Source organism: Salmo salar, chromosome ssa25 (assembly GCF_905237065.1).
Source record: "Salmo salar chromosome ssa25, Ssal_v3.1, whole genome shotgun sequence".
Taxonomy (NCBI): domain Eukaryota; kingdom Metazoa; phylum Chordata; class Actinopteri; order Salmoniformes; family Salmonidae; genus Salmo; species Salmo salar.
In genome coordinates, this window is record NC_059466.1 from 50951123 (window position 1) to 50975489 (window position 24367).

At 43.9% G+C, this 24367-nt stretch overlaps 1 protein-coding gene across 4 annotated transcripts in view; it reads left to right on the forward strand.

The window, feature by feature from the left end:
* The window catches only part of pard3bb (par-3 family cell polarity regulator beta b), a 631603-nt gene that overhangs the window by 193196 nt on the left and 414040 nt on the right, over positions 1-24367 (forward strand). For all 4 annotated transcript variants that reach the window (XM_045707870.1, XM_045707869.1, XM_045707871.1 and 1 more), the window contains one exon: positions 17461-17576. In XM_045707870.1, the coding sequence (XP_045563826.1) occupies positions 17461-17576 (116 nt within the window). The remainder of the gene's footprint in view (positions 1-17460; positions 17577-24367) is intronic.

Sequence of the window (24367 nt, forward strand, 5' to 3'; positions counted from 1 at the left end):
TTTATAACTGTCTGTGGGTCTGTAGTTCCTCTCTGAAAGGTGGTGTCTTCATTTATAACTGTGGGGTCTGTAGTACCTCTCTGAAAGGTGGTGTCTTCATTTATAACTGTGGGGTCTGTAGTTCCTCTCTGAAACGTGGTGTCTTCATTTATAACTGTGGGGTCTGTAGTTCCTCTCTGAAAGGTGGTGTCTTCATTTATAACTGTCTGTGGGTCTGTAGTTCCTCTCTGAAAGGTGGTGTCTTCATTTATAACTGTCTGTGGGTCTGTAGTACCTCTCTGAAAGGTGGTGTCTTCATTTATAACTGTGGGGTCTGTAGTACCTCTCTGAAAGGTGGTGTCTTCATTTATAACTGTGGGGTCTGTAGTACCTCTCTGAAAGGTGGTGTCTTCATTTATAACTGTGGGGTCTGTAGTTCCTCTCTGAAAGGTGGTGTCTTCATTTATAACTGTGGGTCTGTAGTACCTCTCTGAAAGGTGGTGTCTTCATTTATAACTGTGGGGTCTGTAGTTCCTCTCTGAAAGGTGGTGTCTTCATTTATAACTGTGGGGTCTGTAGTTCCTCTCTGAAAGGTGGTGTCTTCATTTATAACTGTCTGTGGGGTCTGTAGTTCCTCTCTGAAAGGTGGTGTCTTCATTTATAACTGTGGGGTCTGTAGTACCTCTCTGAAAGGTGGTGTCTTCATTTATAACTGTCTGTGGGTCTGTAGTTCCTCTCTGAAAGGTGGTGTCTTCATTTATAACTGTCTGGGGTCTGTAGTACCTCTCTGAAAGGTGGTGTCTTCATTTATAACTGTGGGGTCTGTAGTTCCTCTCTGAAAGGTGGTGTCTTCATTTATAACTGTGGGTCTGTAGTACCTCTCTGAAAGGTGGTGTCTTCATTTATAACTGTGGGGTCTGTAGTACCTCTCTGAAAGGTGGTGTCTTCATTTATAACTGTCTGTGGGTCTGTAATTCCTCTCTGAAAGGTGGTGTCTTCATTTATAACTGTGGGGTCTGTAGTACCTCTCTGAAAGGTGGTGTCTTCATTTATAACTGTGGGGTCTGTAGTTCCTCTCTGAAAGGTGGTGTCTTCATTTATAACTGTCTGTGGGTCTGTAGTACCTCTCTGAAAGGTGGTGTCTTCATTTATAACTGTGGGGTCTGTAGTACCTCTCTGAAAGGTGGTGTCTTCATTTATAACTGTGGGGTCTGTAGTTCCTCTCTGAAAGGTGGTGTCTTCATTTATAACTGTGGGGTCTGTAGTACCTCTCTGAAAGGTGGTGTCTTCATTTATAACTGTGGGGTCTGTAGTACCTCTCTGAAAGGTGGTGTCTTCATTTATAACTGTGGGGTCTGTAGTACCTCTCTGAAAGGTGGTGTCTTCATTTATAACTGTCTGTGGGGTCTGTAGTACCTCTCTGAAAGGTGGTGTCTTCATTTATAACTGTGGGGTCTGTAGTTCCTCTCTGAAAGGTGGTGTCTTCATTTATAACTGTCTGTGGGTCTGTAGTACCTCTCTGAAAGGTGGTGTCTTCATTTATAACTGTCTGTGGGGTCTGTAATTCCTCTCTGAAAGGTGGTGTCTTCATTTATAACTGTGGGGTCTGTAGTTCCTCTCTGAAAGGTGGTGTCTTCATTTATAACTGTGGGGTCTGTAGTTCCTCTCTGAAAGGTGGTGTCTTCATTTATAACTGTCTGTGGGTCTGTAGTACCTCTCTGAAAGGTGGTGTCTTCATTTATAACTGTCTGTGGGTCTGTAGTACCTCTCTGAAAGGTGGTGTCTTCATTTATAAATGTCTGTGGGTCTGTAGTACCTCTCTGAAAGGTGGTGTCTTCATTTATAACTGTGGGTCTGTAGTACCTCTCTGAAAGGTGGTGTCTTCATTTATAACTGTGGGGTCTGTAGTACCTCTCTGAAAGGTGGTGTCTTCATTTATAACTGTGGGGTCTGTAGTTCCTCTCTGAAAGGTGGTGTCTTCATTTATAACTGTGGGGTCTGTAGTTCCTCTCTGAAAGGTGGTGTCTTCATTTATAACTGTGGGGTCTGTAGTACCTCTCTGAAAGGTGGTGTCTTCATTTATAACTGTGGGGTCTGTAGTACCTCTCTGAAAGGTGGTGTCTTCATTTATAACTGTCTGTGGGGTCTGTAGTACCTCTCTGAAAGGTGGTGTCTTCATTTATAACTGTGGGGTCTGTAGTTCCTCTCTGAAAGGTGGTGTCTTCATTTATAACTGTGGGATCTGTAGTACCTCTCTGAAACGTGGTGTCTTCATTTATAACTGTGGGTCTGTAGTACCTCTCTGAAAGGTGGTGTCTTCATTTATAACTGTCTGTGGGGTCTGTAGTACCTCTCTGAAAGGTGGTGTCTTCATTTATAACTGTGGGGTCTGTAGTTCCTCTCTGAAAGGTGGTGTCTTCATTTATAACTGTGGGGTCTGTAGTACCTCTCTGAAAGGTGGTGTCTTCATTTATAACTGTCTGTGGGTCTGTAGTACCTCTCTGAAAGGTGGTGTCTTCATTTATAACTGTGGGTCTGTAGTACCTCTCTGAAAGGTGGTGTCTTCATTTATAACTGTCTGTGGGTCTGTAGTACCTCTCTGAAAGGTGGTGTCTTCATTTATAACTGTGGGGTCTGTAGTTCCTCTCTGAAAGGTGGTGTCTTCATTTATAACTGTGGGGTCTGTAGTTCCTCTCTGAAAGGTGGTGTCTTCATTTATAACTGTGGGGTCTGTAGTTCCTCTCTGAAAGGTGGTGTCTTCATTTGTAACTGTGGGGTCTGTAGTTCCTCTCTGAAAGGTGGTGTCTTCATTTATAACTGTCTGTGGGGTCTGTAGTTCCTCTCTGAAAGGTGGTGTCTTCATTTATAACTGTCTGTGGGTCTGTAGTTCCTCTCTGAAAGGTGGTGTCTTCATTTATAACTGTGGGGTCTGTAGTTCCTCTCTGAAAGGTGGTGTCTTCATTTATAACTGTCTGTGGGTCTGTAGTTCCTCTCTGAAAGGTGGTGTCTTCATTTATAACTGTCTGTGGGGTCTGTAGTACCTCTCTGAAAGGTGGTGTCTTCATTTATAACTGTGGGGTCTGTAGTACCTCTCTGAAAGGTGGTGTCTTCATTTATAACTGTGGGGTCTGTAGTTCCTCTCTGAAAGGTGGTGTCTTCATTTATAACTGTCTGGGGTCTGTAGTTCCTCTCTGAAAGGTGGTGTCTTCATTTATAACTGTCTGGGGTCTGTAGTACCTCTCTGAAAGGTGGTGTCTTCATTTATAACTGTCGTGGGTCTGTAGTTCCTCTCTGAAAGGTGGTGTCTTCATTTATAACTGTGGGGTCTGTAGTACCTCTCTGAAAGGTGGTGTCTTCATTTATAACTGTCTGTGGGTCTGTAGTTCCTCTCTGAAAGGTGGTGTCTTCATTTATAACTGTCTGTGGGTCTGTAGTTCCTCTCTGAAAGGTGGTGTCTTCATTTATAACTGTCTGTGGGTCTGTAGTTCCTCTCTGAAAGGTGGTGTCTTCATTTATAACTGTGGGGTCTGTAGTTCCTCTCTGAAAGGTGGTGTCTTCATTTATAACTGTCTGTGGGGTCTGTAGTTCCTCTCTGAAAGGTGGTGTCTTCATTTATAACTGTGGGGTCTGTAGTACCTCTCTGAAAGGTGGTGTCTTCATTTATAACTGTGGGGTCTGTAGTTCCTCTCTGAAAGGTGGTGTCTTCATTTATAACTGTCTTGGGGTCTGTAGTTCCTCTCTGAAAGGTGGTGTCTTCATTTATAACTGTGGGGTCTGTAGTTCCTCTCTGAAAGGTGGTGTCTTCATTTATAACTGTGGGGTCTGTAGTACCTCTCTGAAAGGTGGTGTCTTCATTTATAACTGTGGGGTCTGTAGTTCCTCTCTGAAAGGTGGTGTCTTCATTTATAACTGTCTGTGGGTCTGTAGTACCTCTCTGAAAGGTGGTGTCTTCATTTATAACTGTCTGGGGTCTGTAGTTCCTCTCTGAAAGGTGGTGTCTTCATTTATAACTGTGGGGTCTGTAGTTCCTCTCTGAAAGGTGGTGTCTTCATTTATAACTGTGGGGTCTGTAGTTCCTCTCTGAAAGGTGGTGTCTTCATTTATAACTGTCTGTGGGTCTGTAGTTCCTCTCTGAAAGGTGGTGTCTTCATTTATAACTGTCTGTGGGTCTGTAGTACCTCTCTGAAAGGTGGTGTCTTCATTTATAACTGTCTGTGGGTCTGTAGTTCCTCTCTGAAAGGTGGTGTCTTCATTTATAACTGTCTGTGGGTCTGTAGTTCCTCTCTGAAAGGTGGTGTCTTCATTTATAACTGTCTGGGGTCTGTAGTTCCTCTCTGAAAGGTGGTGTCTTCATTTATAACTGTGGGGTCTGTAGTTCCTCTCTGAAAGGTGGTGTCTTCATTTATAACTGTCTGTGGGTCTGTAGTTCCTCTCTGAAAGGTGGTGTCTTCATTTATAACTGTCTGTGGGTCTGTAGTTCCTCTCTGAAAGGTGGTGTCTTCATTTATAACTGTCGGGTCTGTAGTACCTCTCTGAAAGGTGGTGTCTTCATTTATAACTGTGGGGTCTGTAGTACCTCTCTGAAAGGTGGTGTCTTCATTTATAACTGTCTGTGGGTCTGTAGTTCCTCTCTGAAAGGTGGTGTCTTCATTTATAACTGTGGGGTCTGTAGTTCCTCTCTGAAAGGTGGTGTCTTCATTTATAACTGTTGTGGGTCTGTAGTTCCTCTCTGAAAGGTGGTGTCTTCATTTATAACTGTGGGGTCTGTAGTACCTCTCTGAAAGGTGGTGTCTTCATTTATAACTGTCTGTGGGTCTGTAGTTCCTCTCTGAAAGGTGGTGTCTTCATTTATAACTGTGGGGTCTGTAGTTCCTCTCTGAAAGGTGGTGTCTTCATTTATAACTGTTGGGGTCTGTAGTTCCTCTCTGAAAGGTGGTGTCTTCATTTATAACTGTGGGGTCTGTAGTTCCTCTCTGAAAGGTGGTGTCTTCATTTATAACTGTGGGGTCTGTAGTACCTCTCTGAAAGGTGGTGTCTTCATTTATAACTGTCTGGGGGTCTGTAGTTCCTCTCTGAAAGGTGGTGTCTTCATTTATAACTGTGGGGTCTGTAGTTCCTCTCTGAAAGGTGGTGTCTTCATTTATAACTGTTGGGGTCTGTAGTACCTCTCTGAAAGGTGGTGTCTTCATTTATAACTGTCTGTGGGTCTGTAGTTCCTCTCTGAAAGGTGGTGTCTTCATTTATAACTGTCTGTGGGTCTGTAGTTCCTCTCTGAAAGGTGGTGTCTTCATTTATAACTGTCTGTGGGTCTGTAGTTCCTCTCTGAAAGGTGGTGTCTTCATTTATAACTGTGGGGTCTGTAGTTCCTCTCTGAAAGGTGGTGTCTTCATTTATAACTGTCTGTGGGTCTGTAGTTCCTCTCTGAAAGGTGGTGTCTTCATTTATAACTGTCTGTGGGTCTGTAGTACCTCTCTGAAAGGTGGTGTCTTCATTTATAACTGTGGGGTCTGTAGTTCCTCTCTGAAAGGTGGTGTCTTCATTTATAACTGTCTGTGGGTCTGTAGTTCCTCTCTGAAAGGTGGTGTCTTCATTTATAACTGTCTGTGGGTCTGTAGTTCCTCTCTGAAAGGTGGTGTCTTCATTTATAACTGTCTGTGGGTCTGTAGTACCTCTCTGAAAGGTGGTGTCTTCATTTATAACTGTCTGTGGGTCTGTAGTTCCTCTCTGAAAGGTGGTGTCTTCATTTATAACTGTTGGGGTCTGTAGTTCCTCTCTGAAAGGTGGTGTCTTCATTTATAACTGTCGGGGTCTGTAGTTCCTCTCTGAAAGGTGGTGTCTTCATTTATAACTGTTTGGGGTCTGTAGTTCCTCTCTGAAAGGTGGTGTCTTCATTTATAACTGTCTGGGGTCTGTAGTTCCTCTCTGAAAGGTGGTGTCTTCATTTATAACTGTCGGGGTCTGTAGTTCCTCTCTGAAAGGTGGTGTCTTCATTTATAACTGTGGGGTCTGTAGTTCCTCTCTGAAAGGTGGTGTCTTCATTTATAACTGTGGGGTCTGTAGTACCTCTCTGAAAGGTGGTGTCTTCATTTATAACTGTCTGTGGGTCTGTAGTTCCTCTCTGAAAGGTGGTGTCTTCATTTATAACTGTGGGGTCTGTAGTTCCTCTCTGAAAGGTGGTGTCTTCATTTATAACTGTGGGGTCTGTAGTTCCTCTCTGAAAGGTGGTGTCTTCATTTATAACTGTGGGGTCTGTAGTTCCTCTCTGAAAGGTGGTGTCTTCATTTATAACTGTGGGGTCTGTAGTTCCTCTCTGAAAGGTGGTGTCTTCATTTATAACTGTCTGTGGGTCTGTAGTTCCTCTCTGAAAGGTGGTGTCTTCATTTATAACTGTCTGGGGTCTGTAGTTCCTCTCTGAAAGGTGGTGTCTTCATTTATAACTGTCTGTGGGTCTGTAGTACCTCTCTGAAAGGTGGTGTCTTCATTTATAACTGTGGGGTCTGTAGTTCCTCTCTGAAAGGTGGTGTCTTCATTTATAACTGTCGTGGGTCTGTAGTACCTCTCTGAAAGGTGGTGTCTTCATTTATAACTGTGGGGTCTGTAGTACCTCTCTGAAAGGTGGTGTCTTCATTTATAACTGTGGGGTCTGTAGTTCCTCTCTGAAAGGTGGTGTCTTCATTTATAACTGTGGGGTCTGTAGTTCCTCTCTGAAAGGTGGTGTCTTCATTTATAACTGTGGGGTCTGTAGTTCCTCTCTGAAAGGTGGTGTCTTCATTTATAACTGTCTGTGGGTCTGTAGTTCCTCTCTGAAAGGTGGTGTCTTCATTTATAACTGTGGGGTCTGTAGTTCCTCTCTGAAAGGTGGTGTCTTCATTTATAACTGTGGGGTCTGTAGTTCCTCTCTGAAAGGTGGTGTCTTCATTTATAACTGTGGGGTCTGTAGTACCTCTCTGAAAGGTGGTGTCTTCATTTATAACTGTCTGTGGGTCTGTAGTTCCTCTCTGAAAGGTGGTGTCTTCATTTATAACTGTCTGGGGTCTGTAGTTCCTCTCTGAAAGGTGGTGTCTTCATTTATAACTGTGGGGTCTGTAGTTCCTCTCTGAAAGGTGGTGTCTTCATTTATAACTGTCTGTGGGGTCTGTAGTACCTCTCTGAAAGGTGGTGTCTTCATTTATAACTGTGGGGTCTGTAGTTCCTCTCTGAAAGGTGGTGTCTTCATTTATAACTGTCGGGGTCTGTAGTTCCTCTCTGAAAGGTGGTGTCTTCATTTATAACTGTGGGTCTGTAGTTCCTCTCTGAAAGGTGGTGTCTTCATTTATAACTGTGGGGTCTGTAGTTCCTCTCTGAAAGGTGGTGTCTTCATTTATAACTGTCTGTGGGTCTGTAGTTCCTCTCTGAAAGGTGGTGTCTTCATTTATAACTGTGGGGTCTGTAGTTCCTCTCTGAAAGGTGGTGTCTTCATTTATAACTGTCTGTGGGTCTGTAGTTCCTCTCTCTGAAAGGTGGTGTCTTCATTTATAACTGTGGGGTCTGTAGTTCCTCTCTGAAAGGTGGTGTCTTCATTTATAACTGTCTGTGGGTCTGTAGTACCTCTCTGAAAGGTGGTGTCTTCATTTATAACTGTCTGTGGGTCTGTAGTTCCTCTCTGAAAGGTGGTGTCTTCATTTATAACTGTGGGGTCTGTAGTTCCTCTCTGAAAGGTGGTGTCTTCATTTATAACTGTGGGTCTGTAGTTCCTCTCTGAAAGGTGGTGTCTTCATTTATAACTGTGGGGTCTGTAGTACCTCTCTGAAAGGTGGTGTCTTCATTTATAACTGTCTGTGGGTCTGTAGTACCTCTCTGAAAGGTGGTGTCTTCATTTATAACTGTGGGGTCTGTAGTTCCTCTCTGAAAGGTGGTGTCTTCATTTATAACTGTGGGGTCTGTAGTACCTCTCTGAAAGGTGGTGTCTTCATTTATAACTGTGGGTCTGTAGTCCCTCGATCGCACTCTTTCTCTCTCTCTCTCTCTCTCTCTCTCTCTCTCTCTCTCTCTCTCTCTCTCTCTCTCTCTCTCTCTCTCTCTCTCTCTATAACCAAACTAGACTAATCACTGATGAGTTGGAATGGTAGATTAGATCGTTTTAGAAAGCCTTGTGAAAGAATAATGGTGTCACTCACAGTTTTAAATATTTGATTACGGTAGCTGAAGCTTTGGTAGCATTAGCATGAAATGGTACCATTAATTCTCTGATTCTACGAACTGGTGTTAATCACATTGATTAGGCTATTCTCCTGGTCTGATTTCTCCCCCGTCCCCATTCACACATACCTCTGATTAGTTCATAGACACAGGGCTCAATCTCCCTCCCCTCAGACCCGTTTTGAGAAGGTGAGAGAGGCTTGAAGGAGTTGAGAAATGTATTTTTATTCTCTTTACTTCCTACTTGAGAAAGTTACTGAAGTGGAGATGCAAAGAAAGGTGCTGATTGATTTTATGACAACACTTCTCAATGCACACTGGGAAATGTGACCTCACTTTCTCAGTCTGTCTTCACACTGCTGGATTAATTCGTTTCTCTCTCTCTCTCTCTCTCTCTCTCTCTCTCTCTCTCTCTCTCTCTCTCTCTCTCTCTCTCTCTCTCTCTCTCTCTCTCTCTCTCTCTCTCTCTCTCTCTCTCTCTCTCTGCATTTCTCCCCCTCTCTGTCCGCAGCAGAGATGATGAGTACCATATGGTTTTAAACTTTCTCCACCGTTGGCACATTTTTCACCCCCTGTGGAATTGTGTACTTTCAGAGCCCTTTTCAAGCCTTGTTAGAGGCTGATGCAGTGTTACTGTGCTGCTCAGCTGAACTCACCTGCACAATGTAAAACTAGGCTTTATTACAATTTATTAGGCCGGCACAACGAGTCAATTGGAGCAGAACTTTGGTTTTAAATGTAAAGCTCCTGATATGGGTACTGGACAGTGATGCTGGTTGTTAAACGTGAAGCTCCTGATATGGGTAGTGGGCAGTGATGCTGGTTATTAACCTGTCTGGGAACGTGGGACGCTTGCGTCGCGCGAAATACAAAACCTCATAAATGCTATAACTTCAATTTCTCAAACATATGACTATTTTACACCATTTTATAGATACACCTCTCCTGAATCGAACCACGTTGTCCGATTTCAAAAAGGCTTTACAGCGAAAGCAAAACATTAGATTATGTTAGGAGAGTACCCTGCCAAAAAAAATCACACTGCCATTTTCAAAGCAACTAGCAAGCATCACAAATACCCAAAACACAGCTAAATGCAGCACTAACCTTTGACAATCTTCATCAGATGACACTCCTAGGACATCATGTTACACAATACATGCATTTTCTGTTCGATAAAGTTCATATTTATATATAAAAACAGCATTTTACATCGGCGCGTGATGTTAAGAAAATATTTTCCCTCAAATGCTTCCGGTGAATTAGCGCTACAATTTACAAAATTACTATTCGAAAACATTGTTAAAATGTAATATTGTCATTCAAAGAATTATAGATTAACATCTCGTGAATGCAACCGCATTGCCAGATTTAAAAATAACTTTACTGGGAAATCACACTTTGCAATAAACGAGGTGCTATGATCAGAAAAATAGGCTAGGCGATACAGGTTAGCGCCATCTTGGAACCATCTAAAATCAAATATACTATTGTAAATATTCCCTTTCCTTTGATTATCTTCATCAGAAGGCACTTCCAGGAATCCCAGGTCCACAACAAATGTAGTTTTGTTCGAAAAAGTTAATAATTTATGTCCCAATAGCTCCTTCTTGTTAGCGCGTTCCGAAGGCTACTCATAATGTACTGTAGCGCGCCGGACTTGTCGTCACGAATGTGCAAAAAATATATATTTACGTTCGTTCAAACGTTGTATAACATAAATCTTTAGGGCCTTTTTCAACCAGAGCTTCAATAATATTCAAGGAGGACGATTGCATCGTCTTACTAAACGTTTCAGAACGAAGGGGTACCCATGGGCGCCCGCGTCATAGTAGTAATGGCCCTCCCCCTATGACCAACCTTCCAAGCCTCTCTTTCGGTCAGTTTTTACCGGAGAAGACTCAAACCACTTTGTAAAGACTGTTGACATCTAGTGGAAGCCTTAGGAAGTGCTCAATGAATCCTAACTCACGGTGTGTATCATAGGCAAAGTGTTGAAGGTGATTCCACAAATCAGATTTCCATTTCCTGTTAGGATTTGTCTCAGGGTTTTGACTGCCATATGAGTTCTGTTATACTCAAAGACACCATTCAAACAGTTTTAGAAACTTTAGAGTGTTTTCTATCCAAATATACTAATTATATGCATATTCTAGTTACTGGGCAGTAGTAGTAACCAGATTAAATCGGGTACGTTTTTTATCCGGCCATGCAAATACTGTCCCCTATCCCATGTCAAGCTCCTGATATGGGTAGTGGACAGTGATGCTGGAGCTGGTCTTTAATGTTTGCAGTGGGGTGGAATTTACAATGCATTCGGAAAGTATTCAGACCCCTTGACTTTTTCCACATTTTGTTACGTTACAGCCTCATTCTAAAATGGAGCCTAGTGGTTAGAGAGAAGGCAGGTAGCCTAGTGGTTAGAGGGGCGGCAGGTAGCCTAGTGGTTAGAGAGAAGGCAGGTAGCCTAGTGGTTAGAGAGGAGGCAGGTAGCCTAGTGGTTAGAGGAGGCAGGTAGCCTAGTGGTTAGAGAGAAGGCAGGTAGCCTAGTGGTTAGAGAGGAGGCAGGTAGCCTAGTGGTTAGAGGAGGCAGGTAGCCTAGTGGTTAGAGAGAAGGCAGGTAGCCTAGTGGTTAGAGAGGAGGCAGGTAGCCTAGTGGTTAGAGGAGGCAGGTAGCCTAGTGGTTAGAAAGGAGGCAGGTAGCCTAGTGGATAGAGGAGGCAGGTAACCTAGTGGTTAGAAAGGAGGCAGGTAGCCTAGTGGTTAGAGGAGGCAGGTAGCCTAGTGGTTAGAGAGGCAGGTAGCCTAGTGGTTAGAGAGGCATGTAGCCTAGTGGTTAGAGGGGCGGCATGTAGCCTAGTGGTTAGAGGAAGCAGGTAGCCTAGTGGTTAGAGGAGGCAGGTAGCCTAGTGGTTAGAGGAGGCAGGTAGCCTAGTGGTTAGAGGGGCAGGTAGCCTAGTGGTTAGAGGGGCAGGTAGCCTAGTGGTTAGAGGAGGCAGGTAGCCTAGTGGTTAGAGGGGCAGGTAGCCTAGTGGTTAGAGAGGCAGGTAGCCTAGTGGTTAGAGGGGCAGGTAGCCTAGTGGTTAGAGAGGCAGGTAGCCTAGTGGTTAGAGAGGCAGGTAGCCTAGTGGTTAGAGGGGCAGGTAGCCTAGTGGTTAGAGGGGCGGCAGGTAGCCTAGTGGTTAGAGGAGGCAGGTAGCCTAGTGGTTAGAGGGGCAGGTAGCCTAGTGGTTAGAGGAGGCAGGTAGCCCAGTGGTTAGAGGGGCAGGTAGCCCAGTGGTTAGAGGGGCAGGTAGCCTAGTGGTTAGAGGGGCGGCAGGTAGCCTAGTTGTTAGAGGGGCAGGTAGTCTAGTGGTTAGAGTGTAGGGGCGGCAGGTAGCCTAGTGGTTAGAGTGTAGGGGGCGGCAGGTAGCCTAGTGGTTAGAGTGTAGAGGTGACAGGTAGCCTAGTGGTTAGAGTGGAGGGGCGGCAGGTAGCCTAGTGGTTAGAGTGGAGGGGCGGCAGGTAGCCTAGTGGTTAGAGTGTAGGGGCGGCAGGTAGCCTAGTGGTTAGAGTGTAGGGGCGGCAGGTAGCCTAGTGGTTAGAGGAGGCAGGTAGCCTAGTGGTTAGAGGGGCAGGTAGCCTAGTGGTTAGAGGGGCAGGTAGCCTAGTGGTTAGAGAGGCAGGTAGCCTAGTGGTTAGAGGGGCAGGTAGCCTAGTGGTTAGAGAGGCAGGTAGCCTAGTGGTTAGAGGAGGCAGGTAGCCTAGTGGTTAGAGAGGCAGGTAGCCTAGTGGTTAGAGGAGGCAGGTAGCCTTGTGGTTAGAGGGGCAGGTAGCCTAGTGGTTAGAGGGGCAGGTAGCCTAGTGGTTAGAGGGGCAGGTAGCCTAGTGGTTAGAGAGGCAGGTAGCCTAGTGGTTAGAGGAGGCAGGTAGCCTAGTGGTTAGAGAGGCAGGTAGCCTAGTGGTTAGAGGAGGCAGGTAGCCTAGTGGTTAGAGGTGGCAGGTAGCCTAGTGGTTAGAGGAGGCAGGTAGCCTAGTGGTTAGAGGAGGCAGGTAGCCTAGTGGTTAGAGTGTAGAGGAGGCAGGTAGCCTAGTGGTTAGAGGAGACAGGTAGCCTAGTGGTTAGAGGGGCAGGTAGCCTAGTGGTTAGAGGGGCAGGTAGCCTAGTGGTTAGAGAGGCGGGTAGCCTAGTGGTTAGAGGGGCAGGTAGAGTAGTGGTTAGAGTGTAGAGGAGGCAGGTAGCTTAGTGGTTAGAGGAGGCAGGTAGGCTAGTGGTTAGAGGAGGCAGGTAGCCTAGTGGTTAGAGAGGCAGGTAGCCTAGTGGTTAGAGGGGCAGGTAGCCTAGTGGTTAGAGGAGGCAGGTAGCCTAGTGGTTAGAGGGGCAGGTAGCCTAGTGGTTAGAGGGGCAGGTAGCCTAGTGGTTAGAGGGGCAGGTAGCCTAGTGGTTAGAGGAGGCAGGTAGCCTAGTGGTTAGAGGAGGCAGGTAGCCTAGTGGTTAGAGGGGCAGGTAGCCTAGTGGTTAGAGGGGCAGGTAGCCTAGTGGTTAGAGAGGCAGGTAGCCTAGTGGTTAGAGGGGCAGGTAGCCTAGTGGTTAGAGGAGGCAGGTAGCCTAGTGGTTAGAGGGGCAGGTAGACTAGTGGTTAGAGGAGGCAGGTAGCCTAGTGGTTAGAGAGGCAGGTAGCCTAGTGGTTAGAGAGGCAGGTAGCCTAGTGGTTAGAGGGGTGGAGTTTTTGTCTGCCTGGTGACATCACCAGGCGGTACAATTTCTAATAGACCAATAAGAAAGATAGTTCCAAACCTCTCTGCCAATAACAGCTAATTTTCAGTTTTCTCATAGCAAAGTTCTTGCTTGAGAAATTGCTCTTTACAAAGAAGCTAGTTAAAAAAAAAATATGTTTTTAACCTTTTAATTGAAAACCATCACAGTAAGGTACTTAATTGAAAACCATCACAATAAGGTACTTAATTGAAAACCATCACAATAAGGTACTTAATTGAAAACCATCACAATAAGGTACTTAATTGAAAACCATCACAGTAAGGTACTTAATTGAAAACCATCACAGTAAGGTACTTAATTGAAAACCATCACAGTAAGGTACTTAATTGAAAACCATCACAGTAAGGTACTTAATTGAAAACCATCACAGTAAGGTACTTAATTGTTTCCCAGAAAGGATGTGATATTGAGATAGATTTTTTTGTTGTTGCATTGGACCTTTTTAAACATGTTATTGCTAACAATGTATACAGTTCTTGTGTATGGAGGCAATGCCCATTTCAATATAAATGAATTTCATTGTATTCAATTCTACTTACTTTAATTTAAATTCCTGTGGGTTATGGCCATTTCAATAATTGATTCACAACTCAATTCAGTGTTGAGCCTGACCCTGTTTCTAGCATGCTAGCTGATCCCCAAAACTTTCAGTCATTGCGCTAAGCTAGTTCGTATTGGCTTGCGAAACTACCTGTAACTTCCTTCATACTGGACACAGAGACATACAGACTACCTCTAACTTCCTTCATACTGGACACAGAGACATATAAACTACCTGTAACTTCCTTCATACTGAACACAGAGACATATAAACTACCTGTAACTTCCTTCATACTGGACACAGAGACATATAAACTACCTGTAACTTCCTTCATACTGGACACAGACACATTAAATTGGTTTCCACCAGTTCATCTGACTCTGGGGAAGTATATTGCCAAAATCCCTAGGTACCCCTTTAATGGCATGTTATTACTGTGATCTCTAGAGTCGCAAAACATACAGTTTCATCTACAGAATATAGTCAGACTCTAGAATGTGAGACTCTAGAACGTGAGACTCTAGAACGTGAGACTCTAGAACGTGAGACTCTAGAACGTGAGACTCTAGAACGTGAGACTCTACAATGTGAGACTCTAGAATGTCAGACTCTAGAATGTCAGACTCTAGAATGTGAGACTCTAGAATGTGAGACTCTAGAATGTCAGACTAGAATGTCAGACTCTAGAATGTGAGACTCTAGAATGTGAGACTCTAGAATGTCAGATTCTAGAATGTGAGACTCTAGAATGTCAGACTCTAGAATGTGAGACTCTAGAATGTCAGACTCTAGAATGTCAGACTCTAGAATGTCAGACTCTAGAATGTGAGACTCTAGAATGTGAGACTCTAGAATGTCAGACTCTAGAATGTGAGACTCTAGAATGTCAGACTCTAGAATGTCAGACTAGAATGTCAGACTCTAGAATGTCAGACTCTAGAATGTGAGACTCTAGAATGTCAGACTCTAGAATGTGAGACTCTAGAATGTCAGACTCTAGAATGTGAGACGCTAGAATTTCAGACTCTAGAATGTCAGACTCTAGAATGTCAGACTCTAGAATGTGAGACTCTAGAATGTCAGACTCTAGAATGTCAGACTAGAATGTCAGACTCTAGAATGTGAGACTCTAGAATGTCAGACTCTAGAATGTGAGACTCTAGAATGTCAGACTCTAGAATGTCAGACTCTAGAATGTGAGACTCTAGAATGTCAGACTCTAGAATGTCAGACTCTAGAATGTCAGACTCTAGAATGTCAGACTCTAGAATGTGAGACTAGAATGTCAGACTCTAGAATGTCAGACTCTAGAATGTCAGACTCTAGAATGTGAGACTAGAATGTCAGACTCTAGAATGTCAGACTCTAGAATGTGAGACTCTAGAATGTCAGACTCTAGAATGTGAGACTAGAATGTCAGACTCTAGAATGTCAGACTCTAGAATGTCGGACTCTAGAATGGCGGACTCTAGAATGTCAGACTCTAGAATGTGAGACTCTAGAATGTCAGACTCTAGAATGTCAGACTCTAGAATGTGAGACTCTAGAATGTCAGACTCTAGAATGTCAGACTAGAATGTCAGACTCTAGAATGTCAGACTAGAATGTCAGACTCTAGAATGTGAGACTCTAGAATGTCAGACTCTAGAATGTGAGGCTCTAGAATGTCAGACTCTAGAATGTCAGACTCTAGAATGTGAGACTCTAGAATGTCAGACTCTAGAATGTGAGACTAGAATGTCAGACTCTAGAATGTCAGACTCTAGAATGTCAGACTCTAGAATGTGAGACTAGAATGTCAGACTCTAGAATGTCAGACTCTAGAATGTCAGACTCTAGAATGTGAGACTCTAGAATGTCAGACTCTAGAATGTGAGACGCTAGAATGTCAGACTCTAGAATGTCAGACTCTAGAATGTGAGACTCTAGAATGTCAGACTCTAGAATGTGAGACTAGAATGTCAGACTCTAGAATGTCAGACTCTAGAATGTCAGACTCTAGAATGTGAGACTCTAGAATGTCAGACTCTAGAATGTCAGACTCTAGAATGTGAGACTAGAATGTCAGACTCTAGAATGTGAGACTCTAGAATGTCAGACTCTAGAATGTCAGACTCTAGAATGTGAGACTCTAGAATGTCAGACTCTAGAATGTCAGACTAGAATGTCAGACTCTAGAATGTCAGACTCTAGAATGTCAGACTCTAGAATGTCAGACTCTAGAATGTGAGACTCTAGAATGTCAGACTCTAGAATGTCAGACTCTAGAATGTCAGACTCTAGAATGTCAGACTCTAGAATGTGAGACTAGAATGTCAGACTCTAGAATGTGAGACTAGAATGTCAGACTCTAGAATGTCAGACTCTAGAATGTCAGACTCTAGAATGTGAGACTAGAATGTCAGACTCTAGAATGTCAGACTCTAGAATGTCAGACTCTAGAATGTCAGACTCTAGAATGTGAGACTCTAGAATGTCAGACTCTAGAATGTGAGACGCTAGAATGTCAGACTCTAGAATGTCAGACTCTAGAATGTCAGACTCTAGAATGTCAGACTCTAGAATGTGAGACTAGAATGTCAGACTCTAGAATGTCAGACTAGAATGTCAGACTCTAGAATGTGAGACTCTAGAATGTCAGACTCTAGAATGTGAGACTCTAGAATGTCAGACTAGAATGTCAGACTAGAATGTCAGACTCTAGAATGTAAACTCTAGAATGTCAGACTCTAGAATGTCAGACTCTAGAATGTCAGACTAGAATGTCAGACTCTAGAATGTGAGACTCTAGAATGTCAGACTCTAGAATGTCAGACTCTAGAATGTGAGACTAGAATGTCAGACTCTAGAATGTGAGACTCTAGAATGTCAGACTCTAGAATGTCAGACTCTAGAATGTGAGACTCTAGAATGTCAGACTCTAGAATGTCAGACTAGAATGTCAGACTCTAGAATGTCAGACTCTAGAATGTGAGACTCTAGAATGTCAGACTCTAGAATGTGAGACTCTAGAATGTCAGACTCTAGAATGTCAGACTCTAGAATGTCAGACTCTAGAATGTGAGACTAGAATGTCAGACTCTAGAATGTGAGACTAGAATGTCAGACTCTAGAATGTCAGACTCTAGAATGTCAGACTCTAGAATGTGAGACTAGAATGTCAGACTCTAGAATGTCAGACTCTAGAATGTCAGACTCTAGAATGTCAGACTCTAGAATGTGAGACTCTAGAATGTCAGACTCTAGAATGTGAGACGCTAGAATGTCAGACTCTAGAATGTCAGACTCTAGAATGTCAGACTCTAGAATGTCAGACTCTAGAATGTGAGACTAGAATGTCAGACTCTAGAATGTCAGACTAGAATGTCAGACTCTAGAATGTGAGACTCTAGAATGTCAGACTCTAGAATGTGAGACTCTAGAATGTCAGACTAGAATGTCAGACTAGAATGTCAGACTCTAGAATGTCAGACTCTAGAATGTCAGACTCTAGAATGTCAGACTAGAATGTCAGACTCTAGAATGTGAGACTCTAGAATGTCAGACTCTAGAATGTGAGACTAGAATGTCAGACTCTAGAATGTCAGACTCTAGAATGTCAGACTCTAGAATGTCAGACTCTAGAATGTGAGACTCTAGAATGTCAGACTCTAGAATGTGAGACTAGAATGTCAGACTAGAATGTCAGACTCTAGAATGTCAGACTCTAGAATGTGAGACTCTAGAATGTGAGACTCTAGAATGTGAGACTCTAGAATGTGAGACTCTAGAATGTCAGACTCTAGAATGTGAGACTCTAGAATGTCAGACTCTAGAATGTCAGACTCTAGAATGTCAGACTCTAGAATGTGAGACTAGAATGTCAGACTCTAGAATGTCAGACTCTAGAATGTCAGACTCTAGAATGTCAGACTCTAGAATATGAGACCTAGCTTTGTATTATTTTAAATGATCCATAATGAACGAAGGTCCTTTAACCCACCGTCTGTGTTCTCTACTCTAGACACTCCTCTGCTTGTAAGGAGCAGCAGCGAATCAACCCTCAGCCCCCTAGTGGAGATGTTACAGCCCACCCAGCCTCAGGAGCCCAACGACAGGCCTGGCCCTGAACCCCCCACGGTAAGACCTAGTCTCCTACTGTTACAGTACCTACCCCCAGCCTCAGGGGCCCAACAACAGGCCTGGCCCTGAACCCCCCACGGTAAGACCTAGTCTCCTACTGTTACAGTACCTACCCCCAGCCTCAGGGGCCCAACGACAGGCCTGGCCCTGAACCCCCCACGGTAAGACCTAGTCTCCTACTGTTACAGTACCTACCCCCAGCCTCAGGGGCCCAACGACAGGCCTGGCCCTGAACCCCCACGGTAAGACCTAGTCTCCTACTGTTACAGTACCTACCCACAGCCTCAGGGGCCCAACGACAGGCCTGGCCCTGAACCCCCCACGGTAAGACCTAGTCTCCTACTGTTACAGTACCTACCCCCAGCCTCAGGGGCCCAACGACAGGCCTGGCCCTGAACCCCCCACGGTAAGACCTAGTCTCCTACTGTTACAGTACCTACCCCCAGCCTCAGGGGCCCAACGACAGGCCTGGCCCTGAACCCCCCACGGTAAGACCTAGTCTCCTACTGTTACAGTACCTACCCCCAGCCTCAGGGGCCCAACGACAGGCCTGGCCCTGAACCCCCCCACGGTAAGACCTAGTCTCCTACTGTTACAGTACCTACCCCCAGCCTCAGGGGCCCAACGACAGGCCTGGCCCTGAACCCCCCACGGTAAGACCTAGTCTCCTACTGTTACAGTACCTACCCCCAGCCTCAGGGGCCCAACGACAGGCCTGGCCCTGAACCCCCCACGGTAAGACCTAGCCTCCTACTGTTACAGTACCTACCCCCAGCCTCAGGGGCCCAACGACAGGCCCCCAGGTAAAAACTAGTGGGACAAAATGGTGCCGGAAGAAATGGCAGCAGTTTTATGGGCGTCCAACCTGACTAACCGGTGTCTGTATACAGCCTGTCTTTTTACTGTTGTTTTATTTCTTTACCTACCTATTGTTCACCTGATACCTTTTATCGCACTATTGGTTAGAGCCTGTAAGTAAACATTTCACTGTAAGGTCTACTACACCTGTTGTATTCAGCATTTCACTGTGAGGTCTACTACACCTGTTGTATTCAGCATTTCACTGTGAGGTCTACTACACCTGTTGTATTCAGCATTTCACTGTGAGGTCTACTACACCTGTTGTATTCAGCATTTCACTGTGAGGTCTACTACACCTGTTGTATTCAGCATTTCACTGTAAGGTCTACTACACCTGTTGTATTCAGCATTTCACTGTAAGGTCTACTACACCTGTTGTATTCAGCATTTCACTGTAAGGTCTACTACACCTGTTGTATTCAGCATTTCACTGTAAGGTCTACTACACCTGTTGTATTCAGCATTTCACTGTGAGGTCTACTACACCTGTTGTATTCGGTGCACGTGACAAATAAACTTTGATTTGATTAGTCCCAAACCTTTAACATATCTACAGTACATACCAGGCACACTGTATCAACACACCCTTACATACACACACACACACACACACACACACACACACTGAGATGTAACTACAACACCTTGACAGATCATACCAGAAGTCCATGTATACTGAACATAAAATAGAAACGCAACATGCAACAATGTCAGTATATATAAGGAAATCAGTCAGTTTATATACATCCATTAGGCCGTTATCTATGGATTTCAGATGGCTGGGCAGGGGCGCAGCCAAGGGTGGGCCTGGGAGGATATAGGCCCACCCACTACGGAGCCAGGCCCAGGCCCCAGCCAATCAATTTTTCCCTAGAAACGGGCATTATTGCAGACAGAAAAATACTCCTCAATTTCATCAGCTGTCTGGGTAGCAGGTGAAGATGCTGGATGTGGAGGTTCTGGGCTGGCGTGGTTACACGTGGTCTTTGGTCGTGAGGTCGGCTGGATGTGCTGCCAAATTCTCTAAAATTACATTAGAGGCGGCTTATGGTAGATAAATGAATGTTAAATTGTCAGGCAACAGTTCTGGCGGACATTCCTGAAGTCAGCAACCTTCCCGCTAGCTATGATTGGTTGAGATAATGAGTGGGCTGGACCTGCTGAGAGATGAATTCGGATTGGTCTGCCATGTAGCACGTGTCTGTCTATAATATGACCTGGTCAGTATGTGTAGGTAATCCTTTCTGACGCAGATTTTTTGAAAGAACTGCATCAGTGTTGCTCTCCACTTCCTGGAGGACCGAGTTTTGAAATCAGTGGAATTAGAGTATGAAACCTAAGGAGATGGAGGAAATTCAGGCGTTTGATTGCAAATATGCAGACGGAGTCAAAAAGAGAACACTGTTGTATAAAACACCTGTCTCTGGATTACATCTTCAAACTAAAGGGCAACCATCCGTGACAGAGAGGGAGAAGCGTCCTTCCATGTATACGGGTAAGATAGTCTAGCTACAGTGAGGGGAAAAAAGTATTTGATCCCCTGCTGATTTTGTACGTTTGCCCACTGACAAAGAAATGATCAGTCTATAATTTTAATGGTAGGTTTATTTGAACAGTGAGAGACAGAATAACAACAAAAAATCCAGAAAAACGCAAGTCAAAAATGTTATAAAATGATTTGCATTTTAATGAGGGAAATAAGTATTTGACCCCTCTGCAAAACATGACTTAGTACTTGGTGGCAAAACCCTTGTTGGCAATCACAGAGGTCAGATGTTTCTTGTAGTTGGCCACCAGGTTTGCACACATCTCAGGAGGGATTTTGTCCCACTCCTCTTTGCAGATCTTCTCCAAGTCATTAACCTGTTAGGGCTAGGGGGCAGTATTGACACGGCTGGATAAAAAACGTACCCGATTTAATCTGGTTACTACTCCTGCCCAGTAACTAGAATATGCATATAATTATTGGCTTTGGATAGAAAACACTCCAAAGTTTCTAAAACTGTTTGAATGGTGTCTGTGAGTATAACAGAACTCAAATGGCAGGTCAAAACCTGAGAGATTCCTTTACAGGAAGTGGCCTGTCTGACCATTTATTGTCTTTCTTTGACATCTCATTCAATTACAAAGGATCTCTGCGGTAACGTGACACTTCCCACGGCTCCAATAGGCTCTCAGAGCCCGGGAAAAATCTGAATGTCGTCATTCCAGCCCCAGGCTGAAAACACATTATCGCCTTTCTCAAGTGGCCGATCAAGGGACAATGGGCATTAGGCGCGTGCACTGGTCGCCCCCGTCTTTGTGTTTTTTCCTCTGTTTGCCGAAAAGGAGATTCCCGGTCGGAATATTATCGCTTTTTTACGAGATAAATTGCATAAAAATTGATTTTAAACAGCGGTTGACATGCTTCGAGGTACGGTATTGGAATATTTAGAATTTTTTTGTCACGAATTGCGCCATGCGCACGACCCTGATTTACCATTTCGGATAGTGTCTGGGACGCACGAACAAAACGCCGCTATTCGGATATAACGATGGATTATTTTGGACCAAACCAACATTTGTTATTGAAGTAGCAGTCCTGGGAGTGCATTCTGACGAAGACAACAAAAGGTAATCAAACTTTTATAATAGTAAATCTGATATTGGTGAAGGCTAAATTTGCCGGGTGTCTAAATAGCGAGCCCGTGATGGCTGGGCTATGTACTTAGAATATTGCAAAATGTGCTTTCACCAAAAAGCTATTTTAAAATCGGACATATCGAGTGCATAGAGGAGGTCTGTATCTATAATTCTTAAAATAATTGTTATGCTTTTTGTGAACGTTTATCGTGAGTATATTACGATTTAGTAAATTGTTAGTAAATTCCCCGAAGTTTGCGGGGGGTATGCTAGTTCTGAACGTCACATGCTAATGTAAAAAGCTGGTTTTTGATATAAATATGAACTTGATTGAACAAAACATGCATGTATTGTATAACATAATGTCCTAGGTGTGTCATCTGATGAAGATCATCAAAGGTTAGTGCTGCATTTAGCTGTCTTCTGGGTTTTTGTGACATTATATGCTAGCTTGAAAAATGGGTGTCTGATTATTTCTGGCTTGGTACTCTGCTGACATTAAAATAAAAAAAATCTTTAAATAGCTGTAAAATAGTCATATGTTTGAGAAATTGAAGTAATAGGATTTTTAAGGTATTTGAAAATCGCGCCACAGGATTCAACTGGCTGTTACGTAGGTGGGACGAATTCGTCCCACCTGCCCTAGAGAGGTTAAGGTTTCGAGGCTGACGTTTGGTAACTCGAACCTTCAGCTCCCTCCACAGATTTTCTATGGGATTAAGGTCTGGAGACTGGCTAGGCCACTCCAGGACCTTAACCTCCCTGGGCAAGGTGGGACGCTTGCCCACCTTGCCCAGAAATACAAATACCTCATAAATGCTATAACTTCAATTTCTCAAAAATATGACTATTTTACACCATTTTAAAGACAAGACTCTCGTTAATCTAACCACACTGTCCGATTTCAAAAAGGTTTTACAACGAAAGCAAAACATTAGATTATGTCAGGAGAGTACCCAGCCAGAAATAATCAGACACCCATTTTTCAAGCTAGCATATAATGTCACATAAACCCAAACCACAGCTAAATGTAGCACTAACCTTTGATGATCTTCATCAGATGACAACACTAGGACATTATGTTATACAATCCATGCATGTTTTGTTCAATCAACTGTGGCTCAGTTGGTAGAGCATGGTGTTTGCAACGCCAGCGTGGTGTGTGCAACGCCAGGGTTGTGGGTTCGATTCCCACGGGGGGCCAGTACAAAAAAATGCATTAAATTAAATGTATGAAATGTATGCATTCACTACTGTAAGTCGCTCTGGATAAGAGCGTCTGCTAAATGACTAAAATGTAAATATCAAAAACCAGCTTTTTACATTAGCATGTGATGTTCAGAACTAGCATACCCACCGCAAACTTCCGGTGAATTTACTAAATTACTCATGATTAACGTTCACAAAAAACATAACAATTATTTTAAGAATTATAGATACAGAACTCCTTTATGCAATCGCGGTGTCAGATTTTAAAATAGCTTTTCGGCAAAAGCACATTTTGCAATATTCTGAGTAGATAGCCCGGCCATCACGGCTAGCTAATTTGACACCCACCAAGTTTGGCCCTCACCAAACTCAGATTTACTATAAGAAAAATTGGATTACCTTTGCTGTTCTTCGTCAGAATGCACTCCCAGGACTTCTACTTCAACAACAAATGTTGTTTTGGTTCGAAATAATCCATAGTTATATTGAAATAGCTCCGTTTTGTTCGTGCGTTCAGGTAACTATCCGAAGGGTGACGCGCGAGCGCATTTCGTGACAAAAAAAATTCAAAATATTCCATTACCGTACTTCGAAGCATGTCAAACGCTGTTTAAAATCAATTTGTATGCTATTTTTCTCGTAAAATAGCGATAATATTCCAACCGGGCGACGTTGTATTCGTTCAAAGAGGGAAAGAAAAACATGGAGAATTCAAATGAACGCGCATCTCCAGTGTCACTGTTCTCAGCCTGACCACTCACAAAATCTCCTGCTGTTTTTCGCCCAGAGACTGGAGAGACGTCATTCCACTTTCTGGCGCCTTCTGAAAGCCAATGGAAGCCTTAGAAAATGTCACGTTACAGCAGAGATGCTGTATTTTTGATAGAGATGCCAATGAAGGAGAACAAATTGTCAGACAGGGCACTTCCTGTATGGAATCTTCTCAGGTTTTGGCCTGCCATATGAGTTCTGTTATACTCACAGACACCATTCAAACAGTTTTAGAAACTTTAGAGTGTTTTCTATCCAAATCTACTAATTATATGCATATTCTCGTTTCTGGGCAAGAGTAGTAACCAGTTTAAATCGGGTACGTTTTTTATCTGGCCGTGCATATACTGCCCCCTAGCCCCAACAGGTTAATGTGCTTCTTCTTGAGCCACTCCTTTGTTGCCTTGGCCGTGTGTTTTGGGTCATTGTCATGCTGGAATACCCATCCACGACCCATTTTCAATGCCCTGGCTGAGGGAAGGAGGTCCTCACCCAAGATTTGACGGTACATGGCCCCGTCCATCGTCCCTTTGATGCAGTGAAGTTGTCCTGTCCCCTTAGCAGAAAAACACCCCCAAAGCATACTGTTTCCACCTCCATGTTTGACAGAGGGGATGGTGTTCTTGGGGTCATAGGCAGCATTCCTCCTCCTCCAAACACAGCGAGTTGAGTTGATGTCAAAGAGCTCCATTTTGGTCTCATCTGACCACAACACTTTCACCCAGTTGTCCTCTGAATCATTCAGATGTTCATTGGCAAACTTCAGACGGGCATGTATATGTATTCTTGAGCAGGGGGACCTTGCGGGCGCTGTAGGATTTCAGCCCTTCACGGCGTAGTGTGTTACCAATTGTTTTCTTGGTGACTATGGTCCCACCTGCCTTGAGATCATTGACAAGATCCTCCCGTGTAGTTCTGGGCTGATTCCTCACCGTTCTCATGACCATTGCAACCCCACGAGGTGAGATCTTGCATGGAGCCCCAGGCTGAGGGAGATTGACAGTTCTTTTGTGTTTCTTCCATTTGCGAATAATCGCACCAACTGTTGTCACCTTCTCACCAAGCTGCTTGGCGATGGTCTTGTAGCCCATTCCAGCCTTGTGTAGGTCTACAATCTTGTCCCTGACATCCTTGGAGAGCTCTTTGGTCTTGGCCATGTTGGAGAGTTTGGAATCTGATTGATTGATTGTTTCTGTGGACAGGTGTCTTTTATACAGGTAACAAGCTGCGGTTAGGAGCACTCCCTTTAAGAGTGTGCTCCTAATCTCAGCTCGTTACCTGTATAAAAGACACCTGGGAGCCAGAAATCTTTCTGACTGAGATGG